Source organism: Hyaena hyaena, unplaced genomic scaffold (genome assembly GCF_003009895.1).
Source record: "Hyaena hyaena isolate Hyena2069 unplaced genomic scaffold, ASM300989v1 scaffold_47, whole genome shotgun sequence".
In the NCBI taxonomy this organism is placed as follows: Eukaryota; Metazoa; Chordata; class Mammalia; order Carnivora; family Hyaenidae; genus Hyaena; species Hyaena hyaena.
In genome coordinates this window covers 2,576,676-2,598,100 of record NW_024080679.1, presented here as the reverse complement: position 1 = coordinate 2,598,100, position 21,425 = coordinate 2,576,676, and the positions used below count along the sequence as shown (strand labels likewise).

Genomic DNA, 21,425 nt, shown 5'->3' with positions numbered 1-21,425 from the left:
GAGAGAGGGAGACACAGAATCCGAAACAGGCTATAGGCTCTGAGCTGTCAGCACGGAGCCCAACACAGAGCTCGAACCCACAAACCATGAGATCATGACCTGAGCCGAAGTCGGACGCTTAACCGACTGAGCCACTCAGGCGCCCCCACGTGTTACCTACTTTTATAGTTACGGGCAATCTCTAAACACATACCTGGGCTTATACTTAAAAATCAGGCCTAATAAAGTATATTAACCCCCTACCCGGCCCCCACAAAAGACAAAAGAATTTTTAAAAAGTGCATCAAGTAAGACAGGACAAGCTGCTGGACAAAAGAAGAGTGTGGCTGAAAGAAAGGCCACCAGCCAGTCCAGGCCTGCGCTTCCTCACAGCCCATGGTGAGACACGGGGGCCGCCCAGCAGCCGTCTGTCTCAGAGAAGGGTCAAGAGACAGTCGCCTTTTTAAAGCTGTTTATCTGATATGATTGCTGAAAATAAGAACTTTCTTGCAGAAAGAATCTAGAAAAAAAGTCAGAAATTGTGACGGCTCCAATGATAGGAATAGCAAGTATTTTTTAAAACATTCTACTCAATAGGGTATGGGAGCATGGGACATATAGACATTTGCATCATATGGAATAATTTCACCTTGAATATTAAAAATGAACTTTAGTATTAATTAAAAAGTTAAAATATTTTCAATAGAATATGTATTCTTCCTGGGGCGCCTGGGTGGCTCAGTTGGTTAAGCGTCCGACTTCATGATCTCACCATCCATGGGTTTGAGCCCCGTGTCAGGCCCCGTGCTGACAGCTCGGAGCCTGGAGCCTGCTTCGGATTCTGTGTCTCCCTCTCTCTCTCTGCCCCTCCCCTGCTTGTGCTCTGTCTCTGTCTCTCAAAAATAAATGTTTAAAAAAAACTTTATAAAAAAATTAAATAAAAAAGAGTATGTGTTCTTCCTTTTCTAGCTAAGGAAGGGTAACAATTATAAAAGTAAATGGAAAAGAGCTTACCATACTTCGCTGCACTAAGTTATCGATGTCCCGCTTTACTATGTGAAGGTGCTCTTTGATGTCGTTGAAGTGCTGGGTGGACTCATAAACTCCCCCCACAGATCCGGGATGCTGCAGGCCACTGACCAGTCTGACGGTGTCACTCATGGAATTCCTGAAACAGAAAATCCCTTTAGACAAGGAAACTGCTAGAAAAATGATTTTTTTGGTCACATATTTCGAGTGGTTAAATATATTCCTAAGCCTAATATGGTAGATTTTTTTTTTTAAATCAGTATTTAGAATTACTGAGCTATCTTCAAGATTGGAAAATTTACAAAACTACAACTTAACATTATGCCCTTCATTTACTACACAGATCATCTAAAATTAGCCACACAGGGAATACTGCTAAATAATTTGTGTTTAAACCAATATCATAAATTGATACTGAATAACATAATAGGTGATACTCTTTTTTCTTAAAATGTTTATTGATTTTGAGAGAGTGTGTGAACAGGGGGAGGAGCAGAGAACGAGGGAGGGAGAGAATCCCAAGCAGGCTCCGCACTGTCAGTGCAGAGCCCGATGCGGGGCTCGATTGCATGAACCATGACATCATGACCTGAGCTGAAATCAGTGAGTCAGATGCTTAACTGACTGAGCCCCAGTGACAGGTGATCCTCTGAATGGACTTAAATCCAAGGGTTTAATGTTGTGCAATAAAGGATTAAGTTATCAGGCCTGGGCTGCACAAACTCTGCACGTTCCAAAGGTTTTTAGGACTGGCCCTTAAAATATGTTACCTAATATGGGTACCCTTGTCTACCTGGGGCCTTGGGCCATGCCTGATGGTTTATGCTAACAATGTGATTTATGTTTTTGTTTGCAGGGGGCCCTAGGCTGAGGTATCAGTTTGACCTCTAGGGGGACTGGAGACTGAGGGGTAAGGTCAGTTACACGGGTGGTAACCCCTAAATCCTTGACACTGAGGCCTGGGTGAGCTCCTTGGGCACTGCTCATGCGACTCTACTGGGGCAGACACCTGGCTTCTCCTGGGCTCCACGCCAGGCATACGCCTCCCATCCTGGCTGATTTTATTTTATATCCTCTCATTATAGTAAGTCACAACCGTGAGCACTTCTAGGAAATCACAGCTGGGGGGTCGCCTTAGGGACCCCTAAGACAAAGGTACTTCTACCTCTTTCTCCATGCAGTTCCATTTTCCAGCACTTTATACAAACCTAGGACTTCAACTAGAACCCAACTAAAGCAGCACCCATTTCAAATATGAAGGGGGAGCTAGCTGTCTGGCATACCAGTGTGGCAGTCTCTGACATAGTGTCTTTAGGAAGAGTAATTTAAAAAAAAATTTTTTTTAATGCTTTATTTTTGAGAGAGAAATAGAGATAGTGTTAGCGGGGGGGAGGGGGGGGGCTAGAGAGAGAGGGAGATACAGAATCGGAAGCAGGCTCCAGGCTCTGAGCTAGCTGTCAGTACAGAGCCCGACATGGGGCTCGAACACATGAACCGTGAGATCATGACCTGAACTGAAGTCGGACGTTTAGCCGACTGAGCCACCCAGGCGCCCCTAGGAAGAGTAATTTTTACCTTACAGAATGTTTTACTTGACACAATGACATCAAATACAATCTCCCAGTAAGATGTGCCTCCACTAGTAAATGTAAGATAGAGTTCGAACACTGAGTGTGACCTTTGGTTATGAGTTTGAACATCATAGTAACAGACTACAAAGTGTTGTTTTTCTTTTTTTAATAATGGAAGAAATATAACAAAACTATTAACTAAGAGAGGAAAATTTATGAATTTCAAGTCACTTGAAAATGTCAGGTTATTTTACTTAAAAAGCTCTATAGATGCCAAGTAGTTTATGTCATTAACATTTGTATTATGATATCTCCCCAAGTCAAGGGGGTTTTGGCGTGGTAGATGAAGTAAGACTGGGTGGGCAAGAGGATGGATACGCAGGGCTTCACTACGCTAATCTCTCTACTTCTGTGTTACGTTTGAAAACGACCACAGTCTTTAAAAATCCTTAAAGGTCTCCATGACCTCTTTGTAGCTCATCTTTCTAACTCTGTCTCCTAATGCTCTATTTTATGTCTAGGCTCCTGTTGTTCCCTGAAGATATCTTTCACTTTAAGCCTCTGGTCCATGATGCGTTTGTTAGTTCTGACCCCTCCCTCCAAGAGCAATATCCTCAAATGGGAAGGCTAGTTCAGATGGCTGCCTTCCTCTATATTCTCCTTCCCATGAGCCTTCAGTGCCAAATGCAAACATACCCTAAACACACACACACACACACACACACACACACACACACACACACACACACTTTTCATCCTCCTTCCTAATCCTAGTGGATTATCTTCCTCATTGAGCATGTGATCCCCCAGAATAGGGGGCATGTCTCTGGTTTCCTGACAATGCCTTTGACAGTTATAGTTTAATTTGGATAAATGAATAAATAAGTTATCTTTCCCTGCAGTAAAATATAGTTTAAAAACTAAAAGCTTTTCCAGTTAAAAAATGGGGAGCAGACATGACCAGGCACTCTTCCAAAGAAGACATGGAGATGGCTAACACACTCATGAGAAGATGCCCAACACCACTCATCGTCATGGAAATACCAATCAAAACCACAATGAGATATCACCTCACACCTGTCAGAGTGGCTAAAATTAACAACACAGGAAACAACAGATGGTGAGGATGTGGAGAAAGGGGAACCCTCTTATGCTGCTGGTGGGGATGTAAATGTAAACTGGTACAGCCACTCTGGAAAACAGAATAGAGGTTCCATAAGAACTTAATATTAAAACTACCCAATGACCTAGCGATTGTACTACTAGGTATTTGCCCAAAGGATATTAACATACTGATTTAAAGGAATACATGTACCCTGATTTTTATAGCAGCATTATTGGCAATAGCCACGTTATGGAAAGAGCCTAAATATCCATGGAATGATGAATGGGTAAAGAAGATGTGGGGTTTATGTATATATATGTGTATGTGTATACAGACACAGACACAGACACACACACACACACACTGGAGTAGTATTCAGCCATAAAAAAGAATGAAATCTTGCCATTTGCAATGATGTGGACGGAGATAAAGTATTATGCTAAATGCAGTAAGTCAGAGAAAGACAAATACCATGTAATTTCACTCCTATGTGGAATTAAGAAACAAAACAGGGAAGGGAGGGAAAAAAGGAGAAGACAGCAAATCATAAGAAACTGAACCATGGAGAACGAACTGAGGGTTACAGGAAGGGGGGTGAGGGGCGGATGGGCTAGATGGGTACTAAGGAGGGCACTGGGTGTGATGAGCACTGGGTGTTACATGTAAGTGATGAATCACTAAATTCTACTCTTGAAACCAACATTAGAATTTAAATAAAACTTTGGAGAAATAAAAAAATTTAATAAATAGAGGAATACACATGTAAAGTATAAAAACATAAAAAAAAATAAAAATAAAAAGCTTTGCTGGAAGAAAACAAAAAAGAGGAACTCAAATCTCAGAATTACTTAGAAATAACAGTATGTCAGGCTGAATGTTAAGTATAATTGATCTCCAAACATTACGTTCGAGTCATATGAACAATGAAGACTTTAAAACTTGCTATAAAATAATTTCTCAAGTGCTTTCTGAATGAATGTCATGTGTTGATTAAAATTTCTTAATGACACACATGCTTGAGAAAACTCCTGTGAGTCTAAGCTCTTCCACTAAAACCCAAATTAAGGATTGTATGTTAATATACCTAAATACGTAGCAAGCACAAAGTATCCCAAAATACAGAACTTCCTTCCGTATCTGCATTTAAGAATACTGCTTCCCAGGAGCACGCACTTGCTTACACGTAGACGTCTTTTCTTTTTAATATACGAAAACTGAGTCACTTAACGTGTTCCCATCCAGTCATTCATTCATTCGCCTGTTGACTGTGCTAACACAGATTCAGCACGTGTGATGAGCCAGGCAACTTTTAGGGACAGAAATGGAGAGAGAAGTGGAGTTCCTGCCCTGCTGACACTGGCGGTCTGGCCGGAGGGCAACGTGATGGAGGTGTGTATAGAGCTCAGAGCTCCATGAAGAAGGGGCGTTCGTCTCCGCGGGGCCCTGAGAGTGGAGTGCTGGAGGATAAGGAGGGTTCCGTGGAGGTGGGCCTGGTGGAGGGAGGGGACAGGTCACGTCCCTGACGTGAGAGAGGGCTGGAGAACCCTAGAGAAAAACAGCCTTTGAGGGATGGTGTAAGGAGGAGCTGCAAGTGAAGAAGGCTGAACTAGCAGAGGGGCCAGAGAGTAGGTGCTACACGGGAAGTCTTGAAACATGTCCGATGAAAGGGGTGGGCGAGTCCCGGCTGCCACAGGAAGCCCTTCTCGGGGACAGAAGGTGATCAGGAGTGGTCTGATGGCAAACTACCGGGGCAAACTACTGTGGTTTGGAAGTGATGATAGGTAGTTTGGTCTACTCTTTTAGAAACTTGGATAAAAGGGAAGCAAAAAGAGAAGCATCAGTTAAAAAAGTCAATTAAAGATTTGTTTTATTTTCATTAGTTTTAAATACTGGAAAAGCAAACGCTTTTATAAATGGAAGCAGTAGCACTGAGGAAAAGTTAAAGGTAGAAGACACAGAGGATCACTGACGGAACAAGGGTCAGCAGTGGCAGAGAGAAGGGGACCCAGAGCTAAGGAAGGGCTTGGACTACCCTGTGTGTCAGGGGTGGAGCAGAGAAAAAGACTAGAGGAAGCAAAGGAGAGCGGGGCGGGGGGGCGCCTGGGTTACAGGCCTGAGGAGAGGGTGAGTATCCTGAGTGAGATAATGTGATGATCAGGAATGAATAAAGGTTGCTAAGCACCATTAAGTATTGTATTACAGGGACAGGTTGAAGGTATAGAAAAGGGTAATTAAGAGCAAGGTCCCAGAGAATATGTGAGAATATTTATACAAGGGGCGCCTGGGTGGCTCAGTCAGTTAACCATCTGACTCCTGATCTCGGCTCAGGTCACCATCCCATTGTTGACGAGTTCATGTCCCATGTAGGGCTCCGCATTGACAGTATAGGATCTGCTTGGGATCCTTTCTCTCCATCTTTTTCTGCCCTTCCCCTGCTTGTGCTCACTCTTTCTCAAAAAAAAAAAAAAAAAAAAAAAGCCTAGCACAGTACCTAAAATGTAAAAGGGACTCAATAAACTAGGTAAAAGTAAACATGAAATGTTCAACATTGCCTACTCACTGAAAAGAGCATTTATATTTTGAATTAAACATTTAAAAAATATAACTAATTAACAAATGACGCAAACCAACACACACAAATGGTAGAGCTTGAAAAACATTTGTAATTCTGTTCACTGAAAAGGTCTAGAAGTGGGGCACCTGGCTGGCTCAGTCAGTAAAGCATGTGACTCTTGATACCTGAGCTGTGAGTTTGAGTCCCACTTTGAGGGTAGACTTTACCACTAAAAAAAAAAAAAAAAAAAAAAAAAAAAAAAAAAAAAAAAAAAAAAAAAAAAAAAAAAAAAAAAAAAAAAAAAAAAAAAAAAAAAGGCCTAGAAGCAATGACAACCCAGTAGCAATAAACACTAGACTGTCTATATAATACACACTATGTCCCATTAAAAGACAAGGGATCCAAGGGCTCCTGGGTAGCTCAGTCAGTTAAGCATCCAACTCTTGATTTCAGCTCAGGTCATGATCTCACAGTTTGTGAGTTCAAGCCCGGACAGTGCAGAGCCTGCTTGGGATGCTCTCTCCGCCCCTCCCCTGCTCATGTGAGCATTTTCTTTCACTAAATAAACTTTTAAAAAGACAAGGGATCCAAAGAAAAATGCCTTTTGTCACATGTGGGATGGAAATGTACAAGAGAAATCTGGAAAGTCTTTTTTATTTATTTTTTTAAAGTAGGCTCCATGCCCAATGGGAGGCTTGAGCCCATGACCCTGAGATCAAGAGTCACAAGCTCTACGGACAGAGCCAGCCAGGTGCTCTGAAACGTGGAAAGTCTTACATCTTAAAGAAAAGAAGCTATCAAAGACTACTGAGTTCTGGGGTTATGTCAAAAGGACACGGGAGCTGACTGGGGTTGCTAGTGACCAAAGATGAGACCCTTTGAATATCAATTGTAAAGACTAATGAATCATAATGGCAAAATATGTTAAAATCCAGGTGTTGAAAGGAAAAAAAAAAAACCACTGCTCACGACCTCATAATTTAGCCCGGCAGGTTGCCAGGGCGCCAACTCATGATTTTGAAAAATGGTAAGGAAAAAAGAGTGAAGTACTTATTCTGCTTTTCTTGGAGTATTTCAGGATAACAAACAAGTGATGGGAGAAATCCTTTTAACCAGACTGGGAACCTGAGGAGACAGTGCCACCTTCCAACGACCTCTAAGGAAATGAGGGATTTAGGCTGCAGCCACCACTGCCACTAAAATGCGGCAAAGCCGATGAGGGGAATGCATGATGAAGGGCTCAGGCTGACAACAACCAGCTGTTAATAACTGTTGAGCCTGGGGGCATGGGGATACAACGGAAGGCTTTTATGCTCAACTTCTCTGTGTGTTTGAAAATTTCTAACGTGAAAATAACAAATGGCAAGGCTTTCCAGAATGCTAGAAATAGCACTTCAGAGTAAGGAGATAAGGAAACCAGTTCTGACTGTTTCCATATTGTGACCTCCTATCATTCAGGGCCTTTTTTTTCTTTTTCTGTAAATTGAAGGGGACTGTACTGCATGCTTCTGCTCAAAAAAATCTGTAATTCTCTCAAAGGATATGAAACTCCCTAATGACACAGCTCACCCTTTCCATAAGATGCTAGCATTTCCTGTCTCTTTACATTTTTTTTCCTGAAGCTTAATCCAGAAGGAAAGAAACTGTAGAGGACAAATTTAGAAACTCAAGTTCAGGTTTTACACTAACTTATGGTATGCGTGCCATTTGTTGTCAACTGGTGAGTGAGAGTTTACAAGGGTTGCTAACTGCCCTAAATATGTCCTTCACGGATAATACTTACTAGGATTTACTGACCACTAACTGAATCTTCAGATGTTCAAGTACTACTGTTAAGGGAAACAAGCAAAGCACAAAAGAGTATCTAGAATATGCTACCATTCACATAAGAAAGTAGGGGAGCTAAGAAAATACACACGTGCAGAAGAAATACAGGACGAACAAACTAGAAACTAATGGGACAGGTTACCAACAGGTTCCCAATCTGGTGGGTGGGAAAAGGCTGGAAAGAAGGGGACAGGTGGGAATGGGGTGACAGTGGTGAAGAGGGAGTGATACTTCAGTGAACACATACATTTCTACTCTTAGAACCTCACAGAACATAGTATTTACATACCCTTCATATACCCAAAATACACACAATGAAAATCAACCAGGATGTGGGAAGAATACAAACACTAACAAAGAAATCTAACTATATGCTAACTGCGTATCGCAACCACACTGAAGAGAGTGGGGCAGAGGAGAATTGAACTCAGTAACTGTCTGGAAAATAGGGTCTGCATTACAAACGTAAGGCTAGAGGCAAAAGGAAATTTACATAAATCCATCAGTAAATGTCTCTCTCAGTGACAGAAGTTAACAGTTTGAAACCATTTTATGCGTATATTATGTGCACACTAAAATAAGTAAATACGTCAGAGATAAGAAGAACCAGGTTTCTCCAGCTTGGAGAAAGGATTTTCAAATAAGGAAAGGACGAGGTAAAAATCAACTCTGTCCTATTCAGTCCAGCCTGGTCCAACAAGAATCCAAAGTGTGTGGATAATCTCAGGGTTTTCTTTTAAATACAAATGTAGAGTGATAGGTACAAAAATAAAGATACACGTAGCATGTGGATTATTAAACATTCACATAATCCGCAGCTCTGTCCACTGAGATGGCCCAGAAGCAGTAGCAGCACAGAGGTAATAAGCACACCTAGTGCCCAGATCTAGGGTTTCTGAATACCTTTCTCCAATAAAAGGAACCAGGGCTCATTGAAGAAGTGGTGGATTCTAGAGCTGGGACAGAGAAAACACAAGATGAGCCTGAAACACAGTATAGCTTACCAGAAAGTAAAGAAATGCTTTAAAAAAAAGGATGGGGCTTGTTGAAAGAACACAGAAGTCAACCTGAAGGAGTTCTGAGTTATCAAAGTTGAACAATTTGAGCAACAAATAATGCTAGTATTGGATCATAATCCACAGAATGTCCATGAGTCCATCTGGCATAAATAATTGATTGAATAAATAAATGGAGGAGAATAGAGAGCTGGTCCTTACAGAATTCCCAAAAATACATGGGAAGGAATGGTGAAAACAGGAAAACAATTAGCATTTGGGAGACATCTCATTCTTGTTTCAGGCAAGACATCAATGGATGCTACAACTAGCAAGTAAAAGTTTAAACTAAAACAGGATATTACATATTTACATTGTCTCAAAGTATCTTTTCCAAAATATAATTAATCACCAAGGGAAAAATAGTAACTTGAAAGTAGAGAAAGCAAGAAATAACCACCAGAACCAAGTGATCACAGCAACAGCAATAAGACACACCAACTTCACGAACATGATACGATGTTGTATTCTTCTCAAAACTGCAGAACCACCATCCAATCATGAGTAAACACCAGACAAACCCAAACTGAGAGACAGTAGACCAAATAAATAACTGCTGAATGCAGAAACTGGTCATGAAAGACACGGGAAGGTGAACTACTTCAGACTGCAGAAGTCTCAAGAGAAATAACTAAATGTAATGTGCGTTGCTGGGTAGGACCCTGGACCAGAAAAAAAAAAAAAAGGCATTCATGGAGAATGGGCGAAATTTGAATAAAATCATTATTTTAGTTAACAGTGCTGTACCAATGCTAATTTCTTGGTTCAGACAACTGTGCTATGGTTATGTAAGGTGTAAACATCAGGGGAAGGTGGGTGAAGGATATATGGAAATGATACTATTTTTGCAATGTTCAAAGTCTAAAATTGTATCAAAATAAAGACTTTTAAAAATAACGTTACATGATCCAATCTATTTCTAAAAGACTTTAACTATTCATTTAGGGTGATAAATATTCTAGTCATGAGTTCGCAACTTAAAGATTTTTCTTAAATGCCTAATCGTACAAGGGAATGAAGTACAAATTTGCAGTTTTAAATTGGGTTGCCTTTAATCTCTAGCTGTAGATATTATCACCTCCTGTTTAACCCAATACTGTTTAATTTTCCAGCGCTAAAGAACTCACCTCAACATTCTTGTTTGTCAAGGGCTGCATTCGCTGGGGGAGTGCTCTAAAGGGCTAGCTTATGGAACGGAACATTTCGGCTATTTCTAGGCATCAAAAGCTATTAATTACCTGCATAAGTGAATACTTTTTAGAAACTTATCAAAGTTCTCCAGACACAATACCTCCACTCTGCCCCAACTCTGCGTCCAGTCACTCTTAAGGTCCAAGATGTAATGAAAGAGATATGGTCACATATAGCATGCTTCCTTCCAAATGGCTTTATTCCATCAAAAAGTTACTGCGTCAGGTATGCCTGCACTGTAGCCCTACGATGCTATACATGTTTACTCTTCTAGTACCTTTCTGTAGAACTTTTATATATTACATATGTTCTTTTTATTTTAGAAATGTATGAATAGCCCTGGCTGTCAAGGAGCTGTGACAAACATATTTTCTTACAAGACGCTAAAGCATTTTTCCTTTTCTGGCTTAGAACAATTTGACAATTTAGCGGTGCTGGTAGTTTTTAAATATCGAAGTTACTGTACTTTACATTCCCCTATTTATAAAATGAATCAAGGAAAAAACAATTTAGAACACGATTCTTATCCTCATGCAGAATCCTTACAATAATCATGCGCTTGCATATATACAGAACAATGTTATGAATTTTGGATAAATTTATCACTTAACACTCAGGCATTGCTTTTGTGGACTTACTTCACTTCATTTACTTGTCTCAGAATCTCTTGCTGAGAGTTCACCACAGTATCCAGCTCTTGCTGAGTGATCTGGAGGGGAAACAAAAGAATCCGATTCTGTACAAACATACTGCACAGCAGCCTTTCGTTTTTACTTCTCCATCAGAGGCTGCCTAGGGCCCATACATGTATCTGGAAAGCTTACCTGTCCATGCTGTCCTGGGATTCCGACTCCTCTTTTAGAGACCTCCTCCGTCAAGGAAGAGACATATCGTCTCTGTTCATCAAGAATCATATCTAACTGTCGGTTCAGCTGTTTGATCTCAAGATGGATACGATTCTGTCCTTCAAAGATTTGTCTCAGCTCACGATCTCCTACACTCTCAAATATTTCATCTGCTGAAATGGAAATGGCAAATTAAAAATATTATTAAACTCACCAACACATATAGTTTTTGAAATACCGTACCTAAAGTATCAATATATAGTAAAATTAGGGGCGCCTGGGTAGTTCAGTTGGTTGAGCGTCCGACTCATGATTTAGGCTCAGGCATTGCATGATCCCAGCGTCGTGGGATTAAGCCCCATGTCAGGCTCTGCACGGAGCATGGAAGCTGAGATTCTCTCTCTCTACCCGTCTCCCCTACTCTCATCTCTCTCTCTAAAATAAATAATAGTAATAAAAAAATATATAAAATTAGGACATCACCACTGTGTTCTACTCCAGTGGTATGACCTCCCCAACAGTAAACCTACAGATCATCAATTCAATCATGACAAAATTACTATTTGTTTTTTGCCATCTCTGCTGGTTGAATACTACTATAAATTAGTTCTGAATTTTTTTTTCCACCTAAAAGTAAATCTTTCAAATATACTGTATAATTCTACATAACGAAAGGGTAAAACTAATCTATGTTACTAGGAACTAGAACAGCGGTGGCCTCTGTGGAGTGGGGGCTGGCTTGAGAGAGGCATGAGCAAACTTCTCAGGGAGATAAAAATATTCTATGTGCTGATTTGAGTGTCGGTTACGTGTGTATGCATATTTGTCGAATTTCATCACACTACACTCTTAAAATCTGTGTATTAAATTTATTTTTAAATTACTTACATAATAAATTAAAAAATGGAGTTGAGAACAGTGGATTTTCCTTTTATACCTGACTATGCTGAAAATAAGATTTTTTCATTCGAACACTTTTTACAAAAGGACATACTCACAAACCACAGGTGGTATTTAAAACAAATCCAAGAAAAGAATTAAATTTATCTTTCATTTTTAGCTGCATGAAGTCTGATTCACATCATTGATCATTTAGAGAATCACATACTACCTGGGGTACAAAAGCTAGCTGTGAGCTTTATTATACAGCTTTGATCATCCGTGCTGGTGGGAACAATCCAAATAAAAATTAGCAGATAATATAAAGCCACGCTATTTGGACCTGTCATGTTTAATTTTGGACAGCTAGCACACTTAAGTTCTTACTTACGCTGGCTTAGACTAATTGTTTTAAAATTTGCAAAATTCAAGGTCCAGAGTTCTGTCGAGCAGTAAAAGGGAAGGAGAGCCAGGGAATCACTTCACTTTACTTCCGCAAGCCTCCTGACATTTTTCCCGTAGTATTTCTGTAATAAGGTAACGTGTGCCACTCAAAAAGGAAAGGCATAAACCTTAGGTGATTTCATTCCATAAATATTTACTGAGTCTCAACAACTAGCTCAGCAATGGGGCTTTTTTTTTTTTTTTTTAGGTTTAGGGGGCAGAGCAGTAAACACACAAACAGAATCCCTGTGCTCACAGAGCCTGCCCTCCGGTGGATGGGCACCCCCGGCATCTCACTGCGCGCTCTCCTAAGCCACACTCTCCTACTGGGGGAGGAGCATCAACCTCCACGCCTTGTGACGGCACATCTACTCGTATGCTGCCCCCGGAAACTACTGGGACGTGCAAGGCGAGAGCTGGACGATGAGATGGATGCAGGCGCCGCCAGCTCCGTGCGGTCTGAGCACAGCCTCCTCCGACTCACCAGGATGCCCCTGAAGGTCCGGGTGGCCCTTCTGGAATTCCTCCTTTTTTTTATCCAATTCTTGTTGAAAGTGCTCAAATTCCTCTTGATACTTTTCTTTTTCTTTTTCTGAAATTTCTTTATCTGGTGTAGGCTTTTTCGGAATTTAGAATCATTAAAAAAAATTAAAAGGGTAAGAAAATAATAAACCTCAATATACTTTTCTCCCCTTCATTTTAACTATCCCACCACTAGTTGAAAGGTTCACATAAAAATGTCATTTTCTTATTTATATCATAGCCAAATGACTCTCGCTACGAAAACTCACAACAGAACAATAATGCTGGGCACTACCATTTACTGCGTGCCTGCTAGCAGTGCACGGTCTGATTTAATGCTCACAACAGCACAAATGTCTCCATTTAACCAGGAGGAAACGGGGTGGTAATGGAAGTTGAGTAATGTTAATAAGGTCATACAGCGATAACAGGCAGGAACAAGACCCAAACCTAAGCTGGGCTTCCCAAGTTTTCACCTACAAGGAGCTACCGACAAAGCAAAAATAAACTTTTTGAAAAGATTATACTGGGGCACCTGGGTGGCTCAGCTGGTTAAGCGTCTGACTTCGGCTCAGGTCATGATCTCACAGTTCGTGGGTTGGAGCCCTGTGTCGGGCCTGTGCTGACAGGTCAGAGCCTGGAGCCTGCTTCAGATTCTGTGTGTCCCCGTCTCTCTAACCCTCCCCTGCTCATGCTGTCTCTCTCTATCTTTCTCAGAAAAAAAAAAGAATACATTGAAAAGATTATACTTACCGGCTCTTTCCCCGGCTCGGTCAATTGGAAAGTCAGAAAAGAAAGGACATCATGGTCATCTACAAATTAAAAGAAAACAAAAACAAAACTGAAAAAGTTCCATAATAGATTATTTTTATGATTGTGTAATTACTGTAGAGAGATCTGTTGCTTTAAAAATAATTTATATGAAAAATAACAAATATCCGCTCTAATCTAGTAAAGGGAATGATGCTCTATGAGCTTAGAGATAAAAATTCACCAAAAACATTTACATCAGAAATAAACTAAAATTCACGTTCTTTTATTCTAAACCAGAACATCTAACCCTGCTTAATAAATAACACATGTTTAATACAAGGAGATATGGGTGCCTGGGTGGCTCAGTCGGTTAAAGTGTCCAACTTCAGCTCAGACCATGATCTCATGGTTCATGAGTTCGGGCCCTGCATTGAGCTCTGTGCTGACAGCCTGAAGCCTGCAGCCTGCTTGGGATTCTGTGTCTCCTTCTCTCTCTGCCTCTCCTATACTCAGACTCTGCCTCTTTCTCTCAAAAATAAAAATAAACATTAAAAAAATAAAATAAGGGGATAAAGGATAATAATAAATAAGGGATAAGGGAATGAACAAACAAACGAAAGGTCAAAACAAGCCCAAACTCTTAAAACTGGCACCAAGATGCTCCCATATTTTCCCACAAATCTCCTTCATGGGCTGTGCCCCAGCCAAATGATACAAAATTCTGTCCTTCATGTAATCCCATACCTGTCTCTGAACCTTTCTTATAGTACTTACCACTTCGTGTCTTACTTTCTTGTTATGAACTTGACATTGCTTTGTCCTGGCCTGCTGGGATAGCCCTGACTTATCCCTGTTGTCCTGGTATTACTATAATAGCATCTTTTAATCTCAGAGCTTTCCAATTTAGAGAATATCATCATTCTATCTAAATATCATTCATACTTGTTTCCCTCACATGGCAGATATTAACAATTTTACTTTATCTAAAATCATATTTTAAAAATCAAATCAATTTCAGGCTGTTTAAGCTGAAAATGGGGACTTAGCAGATCATACCTCATAACGCTGACCTAAATTACCAATCCTGGCTAGGATACCAGTCATGTCCACAAAGTAAGAGCAATTAATTTCAACTGGCAATCTCTATGCTTTCTGCCAGTATTATGGAGATGGAGTTAGGCAGCCAGATTAAAGAGAACATTATAACACTATGGTTAAGTTATGTAACTTTGGGAGAGGCTGTACTGTGTGATACAGCACTGGACCCGCAAGTCAGAAATCCAAACCAGGCCTTGCCTGGGTCTGGCCATTACCGGCCGTGTAATATTTATAACATCCTTTAAGCTAAGCTTTGGCAAACTTAACTAAAAATAGGGTAGATATAATCTATCTGCTCTCTCTTCCCTGTGATGAGGAAAGAACAATCACATACCTGAAAATAATAAAAAGTTAACAATGTACCATGTGAACCCAAGATGGTACTGACGTCCAATAAGAAGTTCATTTGTCACCGAATGTAGGGGAAACAACAGTAAAAATGGTAAATGTATCTTGTTGACACTTGAGTCCCCAATATTTCCTCAGGCTACCAAATTCACTTAAATATGCTGAGACAGCTTTCAGGATCCTAAACCACTTGGCAATGACCCCTTTACAGCCCTGACTTTGAGTACATCTCCTTCAGTATACAGCAGCACCCAAGCGGATGGGCCATGCACGTAACTGGATGCAGCCCAGGCAGCCATGCGCTTCGAGCACAGGAGTGGAAAGAGTGGCACATCCAAGAAGCCAAGATACCAGAGGACAGGCCCCGCGGTCCATGGAAAGGTCACAGCCAGTCTTAAAAGGCAGACAGTAAACAAGTCTACATGTCTCGACAACACACTATCCCCAAGGGCACTCAATTCGCAAACTTTTAACGTTAAAAGACGGCAAGATTTACCTGCAAGCCCTCCAGTTGCAGCAGATATTCCAAAATGTCCTTGAGGAGGGATAACCATATTTTCCACTTTGGCACAAAATTCATAATCATTTTTATCTGGTGTGAAGCCATTGTTGATCATTACCTAAAAAGAGACTACAGCTGTAGCTTTCATAACAGGCACTGTAAAATGAATTTCAAATAGCCAATTTATGACTAACTGATCTTTATATTTGGTCTAAGAGCCCACTGTCAAAAAGGTATCAGTTTTCTCTCATTATTAAAAAGGGTAAAAAAAAAAAAATTAAAAAGGGTAATCCCCTGTCCATTAACCAACCTTACTTATTTGGTTTCATCATACAAGGTACTTCACTTTAAATATTTTAACCCTACTATGTGTCAAAGGCTTAAAGAGAACTTGTCGGTAACATTCCACGAAAATCTTTCTAAAATCAAAGACTTCGGGAACCATGACTACTTTCTTTGAATGGTTTGTACAGAAGAGGGATCAGAGTTATTCTGAACACCCAGGGACAGCCAAAACGAACAGGATGAATTTACAATTTCTACTACAGCTGACTGAGAATTAAATAGATTAACTTAGCAAGTCATGAGCTTCTCTTCATTAAATTGGGGCAGGGGATGTGGCTGGACAGTCGTAAGTCAGCAGAGAGACAAGTGACAGAAGCCGTATTAACAAAAAGGCCAGGCATAAAACGGAAATACTGAAAGGAGGCCTCAGTTTCTATTCGGGAGAATGTATTTTTAAAAGTTTATTTATTTTTGAAAGAGAAAGAGAGAGAATGAATGAAAGTGGGGGAGGGGCGGGGTGTGGAGACAATCCCAAGCAGGCTCCATGCTGTCAGCACAGAGTCCAGCGTGGGGCTTGAACCCACAGACAGTGAGACCATGACCTGAGCAGAAATCAAGAGCTGGATGCTTAACCAACTGAGTCACTCAGGTGTCCCTGTGCAGAATGTATTTTGGAAGTAATAACCCAAAATGTCTTAAAAGAATCTTGGAATCCCAAGAAAGCAAAGAACCCAGGAGACACACAGATACTGATCTGATCCCAATCAAGCAGTGGCCAAGCCTTTCACTCCCAGCAACCCAACGTCAGAGGGGCTGAGAGTGGAGGGAGGAGGCAGAGGGATGTGGCAATCTTTCACTAAGAAAGGAAGACAGTCGTCAATACAAAGGGCAAATCCTGTATCATATAGAGTGGAACCATGTGAACGCCTACCAATTTTTTAGAACCACCTGCCATTTAGTTGACTAATATTTATATTCTGTTCCCTCTGATCAGTATGCTCCTATTTCAGTTTCCACCATTTACAAACAGTTCTCCTCTACAGTTTTTTAAATCGGAATCAAGAATCAGGTAAGACCTCTACAGTTTTTTAAATCGGAATCAAGAATCAGGTAAGACATTTGTCTTTGAGAGATAAAAAACAAAAGGTGTTAAGTTAATCACATTCTAATTCTAACCCTAAATATGTTCGACTGTTTGGTATTTTTCCCTTAAACCTCAACAAACTGAAAATCCAACAGGAGTCTCTACTGTCTAGTACTATTTCTTTAAAAAAAGAGAGAGAGAGAGAGAAAAATATATTCACTGTACTAGAAGTCTGGAAGAACGATGGGTCCAGGACTATACAGGTACCATATGTATGCTTTCTTCACTTACCATTTCAACCCACTGTTAACTACACTAGCAGTATTTAGTTTTCAATTAGCAGTAATCGCACCTCAGATAAACCTCACTGGCTACGATCCTGCCACAGTGCAAAGCTGCACTGGCTGTGTTTAAAAATCACTTGTTGTGACTATGTTCTTCTTCTAATAGTGTTTCTTACTCCCCTTACTCTGTTTTCCCATCTGAAGTTCAAACAACTGGGCCAAGATAAATGTATAAGTACCAATTCAACAAACATCTCTTGAGTTACTACAATGAGCATGATATTAGGGACTATACAGGATACAGGATATAATGTCTGTACTTGACAAGTTTACAACCATACTGATGAGAAAAACATACGAACCAGAGTTAACTGGTAATTCAAGGCAACATATTTCAAAGGACAAACATGCACTAGAGAAAAAAACCCAGAGTTTTGGAGACAAAGATCATTATCTCTCTGCCAATAATGGAACAGGGATCTGACCTAGCCTGTTCAAGACTGAGCAGGACTCTGCCACAGAGAGAGAAGTGGGGAGTGCATTACAGGAAGAGATAAGAGACTGAGCAAACATAAAGGCTAGAACCGTTCAGTCAGTCATGTGTCTTGGCAAGTCTCTCTTGAAAGTATTCTTCGCAGCACTAGCTCTACAGACATTCGCAGATGTGAGGTGAAAAGGCAATTCTGAGGCACGTAGAGTTTAATGAAAGTTTATTTCAAGACTTCCTAGAAGTCTTTAATGTGCTAACATGCACAGCCATGCCCGATCTCTTCTGAACATGAACCCTCCTGGGAGGACACTTTGGGTACTGTCGATGGGTTCGGTGCACTGTGTTGTGTAGGCAGCCCCCCCACCCCCCAGGGCAATCTGTGAACTAAAGTGTGTGCCTGCCCTCCCTGTGGTTGGTGGTTGGGTTCTGCCACATGAAGGTGACACAGCTTACTGATGACCCTAATGAAACTGTAACGGGTGTGTAACAGTTATAGTGGCACTCAGGTCCAAGTCCATAATGACAGACCGGGCACCTCAACTACTCTGAGATCTCTAAATTGGTTTGGAATTTAAGACTGAGCCAATACAAAGTTCTCTAAAGAACAGCCTGTGCAAGGCTAGCTCATGAAAGAGCAAAATTTGGGAGAGAGCAAAGTTTAAACAAGATTTTTTTTATTTACAAGTATTATATAACCAGGTATTGATAAACCTTTATCAAGCAAAGTTCACAATACTAGTAATCGTGGAACTGCTAACTAGATATACGCACTTAAGAGGTACCCTGGACTCAATGTGTCTACAGTTGAATGCTCACCACCACTCTGTCTTCACTCCTCACTCAAACACAAACAAATGCTTAGTTGCACAACTGGCCAGAAACCCAAGAACTAGCTTTGACTCCGCAGCTGTGCACAGCCTCCCCCCACCCAAGCAAACCAGTATTAAGTCCTGCAGTCTCTCCCTCCTAATCACTTCCCCTCTCTTCCTTCCTCTCCCTTGGTTCACACCACAGGTGGAGTTAGATGGAGTCTTACAGCTTAGGGAGCGCTCTGTTCAAATCACCCAGCTGTGCTACTTACGGCGTAGGACACGAAGCTACTTAACATTTCCATATTCAATCTCCCCGCGTACAAGACGGGGATGCCCACCCCACAGGGCTGCTGGAAAATAAGTGAGAAACTGTGAAGTACCGAGCACAGGGAGTGGCCCTTTAAGAGCTGGAGTTTCCTTCCACAGACACCGTTGTAAGAACACAGCTGCCTAAGTCATCCTCCCAAACTGCAAATCTGATTTCACTTTCCTGCTCAGAACTTTAAACAGTTCCTAACAGGGTAAACTACCTGAGGCCCGCAAGGGGCCTGGCTATCACCACCATTTCAACCCCACTTCCCACGGTCTCCTCTATCCTCCAGCCAAACTACATGCCTTTCCCAAATCTTTCAAGAGTCCCTATGCCCGCTTTCTCTGCCTGGCATATGCACCCCATTTAGGAAATTTCTACTTCCCTTTTCGGGTGCGGCTCAACTCTGAGAAACTGTTCCTGACCCTCCCGGCTCACACCTGGCAGTCTGGAAGATTCTATCCCCTTGATTACTTAAGGGTATGCGTGTTGCAGCACGAATCAAATAGCGTCGCAATGTTACATAAGTGTTTCCACTCCAGGGGACTACAGGCTCTTCGGAGAATATGGCCTTTATCTTCCTCATTTTTGTATCTTGCTGGCTGGCATATATACGTATACACTGTGTGGGACATAGTAAGTAGGATGTTTAAACACATACTGACTAACTGCAAACCCACGGGCAAGGCTGTACAACACGTCACCACTCACACCAAGCTTTGCAGCCGCTTCTGCTCTCTCACAGTAATGCTCAGTGTGTAAACAATATCCAAATTCACAGGCCTTTAATTTCTACCAAAGATTCAAAATGAAAAGTCACGCGAGAATATTGTCCATTTGATCATCTCTAAGCACGTTACTTACTGTCAGTGTTTTCTGGTAGTAGGTAATCTTTGCCCGGACGGGATAGGGCTTATTACGAAAGTCCCTCTGGCAACTTGCTAAAGCTTGACTGGCACCATCGCTACGGTATGAAGAAAGGGAAAACAAATGAAAACCATAACAGAGCTTCCCAGTATTTAAAAACTCACTATTTAAAATGATCGCTGTCCCGAAAGATAAAGTTACATCAAGTTATGGCAGAGTCTTGGGATATCTGAAGTTATTTACTCAGAAGACGCAAAGTTAAGGCACAAGTTTTTTCCTGTGATTCCTGTCAGAACTGTGGACAACATCAGAAGCCAGTGTTTCCAAGTGCTGACATCAAGCGGAAAGTCACCCCTTCCTATGTGACACTAGAGCCATAGTCCTGTACGGCACAATCTAATACACATGGAGCTTTTAAAACTGCCAATTCCCAGATTCCCCTCGGAGTGACCTGAAGCAGACTCCCAAGGAGTGGCCTGGGCACCCTCTACTTTAAATCGCTCCACAGGGGGTCATGATGAGCCAGGAGGGTTAGAAATCACTAAGGTAGGACACAGTAAAAGAAGTGCAGGTAAGTAATTTTTCTTATCGTTTACGGACTGGCTCACAGGTCATCCTTCCCACAACAAACATGCAAAAATAAAAAATGTCCATACATAATTCACACACAGTGTAAATATACTAAACACTTACAAGTTTTGTAGCCTACTAAGAATCTTTAAATACAGCAACACAAAAGATGAATGAGGTGGCACTGGCTACCTTATGTCTTGGCCATTAGTCCGGTCAAGACTCTGAACTTTACTTTTTAAAGATAAAGCTGAAAGAAACATGACTAACTGCATTACTGAGAACTAGGAATATTTTATAAACCTTTCAACGTATTATATAACTTTAGATTGAATAAAACAACACATTTTTTTTTGTTTGAAATCTGAGGTGGTCCACAGAATGAAGTTTAAAACAGAGGCAAATTAAAATAAGATCTTTCCACCAAGTTACAAAATATATCAAGAAAAAGAATAATCTTATCTCATCCGGAAAATGCTCAGTCTACTGCCATAGCACCCAAAACGCACCCGATCTCGGAAGCTAAGCAGGGTCAGGCCTGGTTAGTACTTGGATGGAAAATGTTCAGATTTGAACAGTATATTTTCCAAAGTTTTCAAAAAGGAGCTGAAATCAAATTAAGATATAAAGCACACACTTACTTTTGATGGTCATAATGGATTTGTCCATTGTTGCCTATGATCACTATAGCAGGATTATTTTTCTAAAAATAAAAAGAACACATTTGTTTTAAAGTCCTTTGGTCAAAGAATTCTAGATTATTCTAGAAGTACTATAAGGCCTCTTACATTTCTAAAATTCTAGGACTCAGAATGGTAAAATAACTAATAGAAAAGACTTCTCCTTATTTAGAAAAAAAATGAGTAAACTCTTTTAATCATTCAAAAAAGGTCTCTTAATACCTCAATAAAGACTGATGATGTGCCCTGTGTGAATAAATCACCTACAACACAGATGTGAGGAGCCACTGTGAGCGTGGGACAACTGCGACCCAGGGGGGTTACTAACTAGGGGACTGACA

General features: G+C 40.9%; 1 protein-coding gene and 1 pseudogene across 2 annotated transcripts in view; both read right to left on the bottom strand.

The window, feature by feature from the left end:
• LMAN1 (lectin, mannose binding 1) overlaps nt 1-21,425 on the bottom strand; it is a 34,200-nt gene that overhangs the window by 7,716 nt on the left and 5,059 nt on the right. The window contains exons 4-11 of one of the 2 annotated variants that reach the window (XM_039230519.1): nt 21,046-21,107; nt 19,832-19,931; nt 15,697-15,820; nt 13,755-13,813; nt 12,964-13,096; nt 11,136-11,329; nt 10,950-11,020; nt 994-1,147 (exon numbers count right to left, since the gene is read on the bottom strand). In XM_039230519.1, coding sequence (XP_039086450.1) covers nt 994-1,147; nt 10,950-11,020; nt 11,136-11,329; nt 12,964-13,096; nt 13,755-13,813; nt 15,697-15,820; nt 19,832-19,931; nt 21,046-21,107 — 897 coding nt within the window. The remainder of the gene's footprint in view (nt 1-993; nt 1,148-10,949; nt 11,021-11,135; nt 11,330-12,963; nt 13,097-13,754; nt 13,814-15,696; nt 15,821-19,831; nt 19,932-21,045; nt 21,108-21,425) is intronic. The other variant, XM_039230520.1, reaches the window with a different exon arrangement.
• On the bottom strand, nt 17,339-17,468 carry LOC120230808 (annotated as a pseudogene).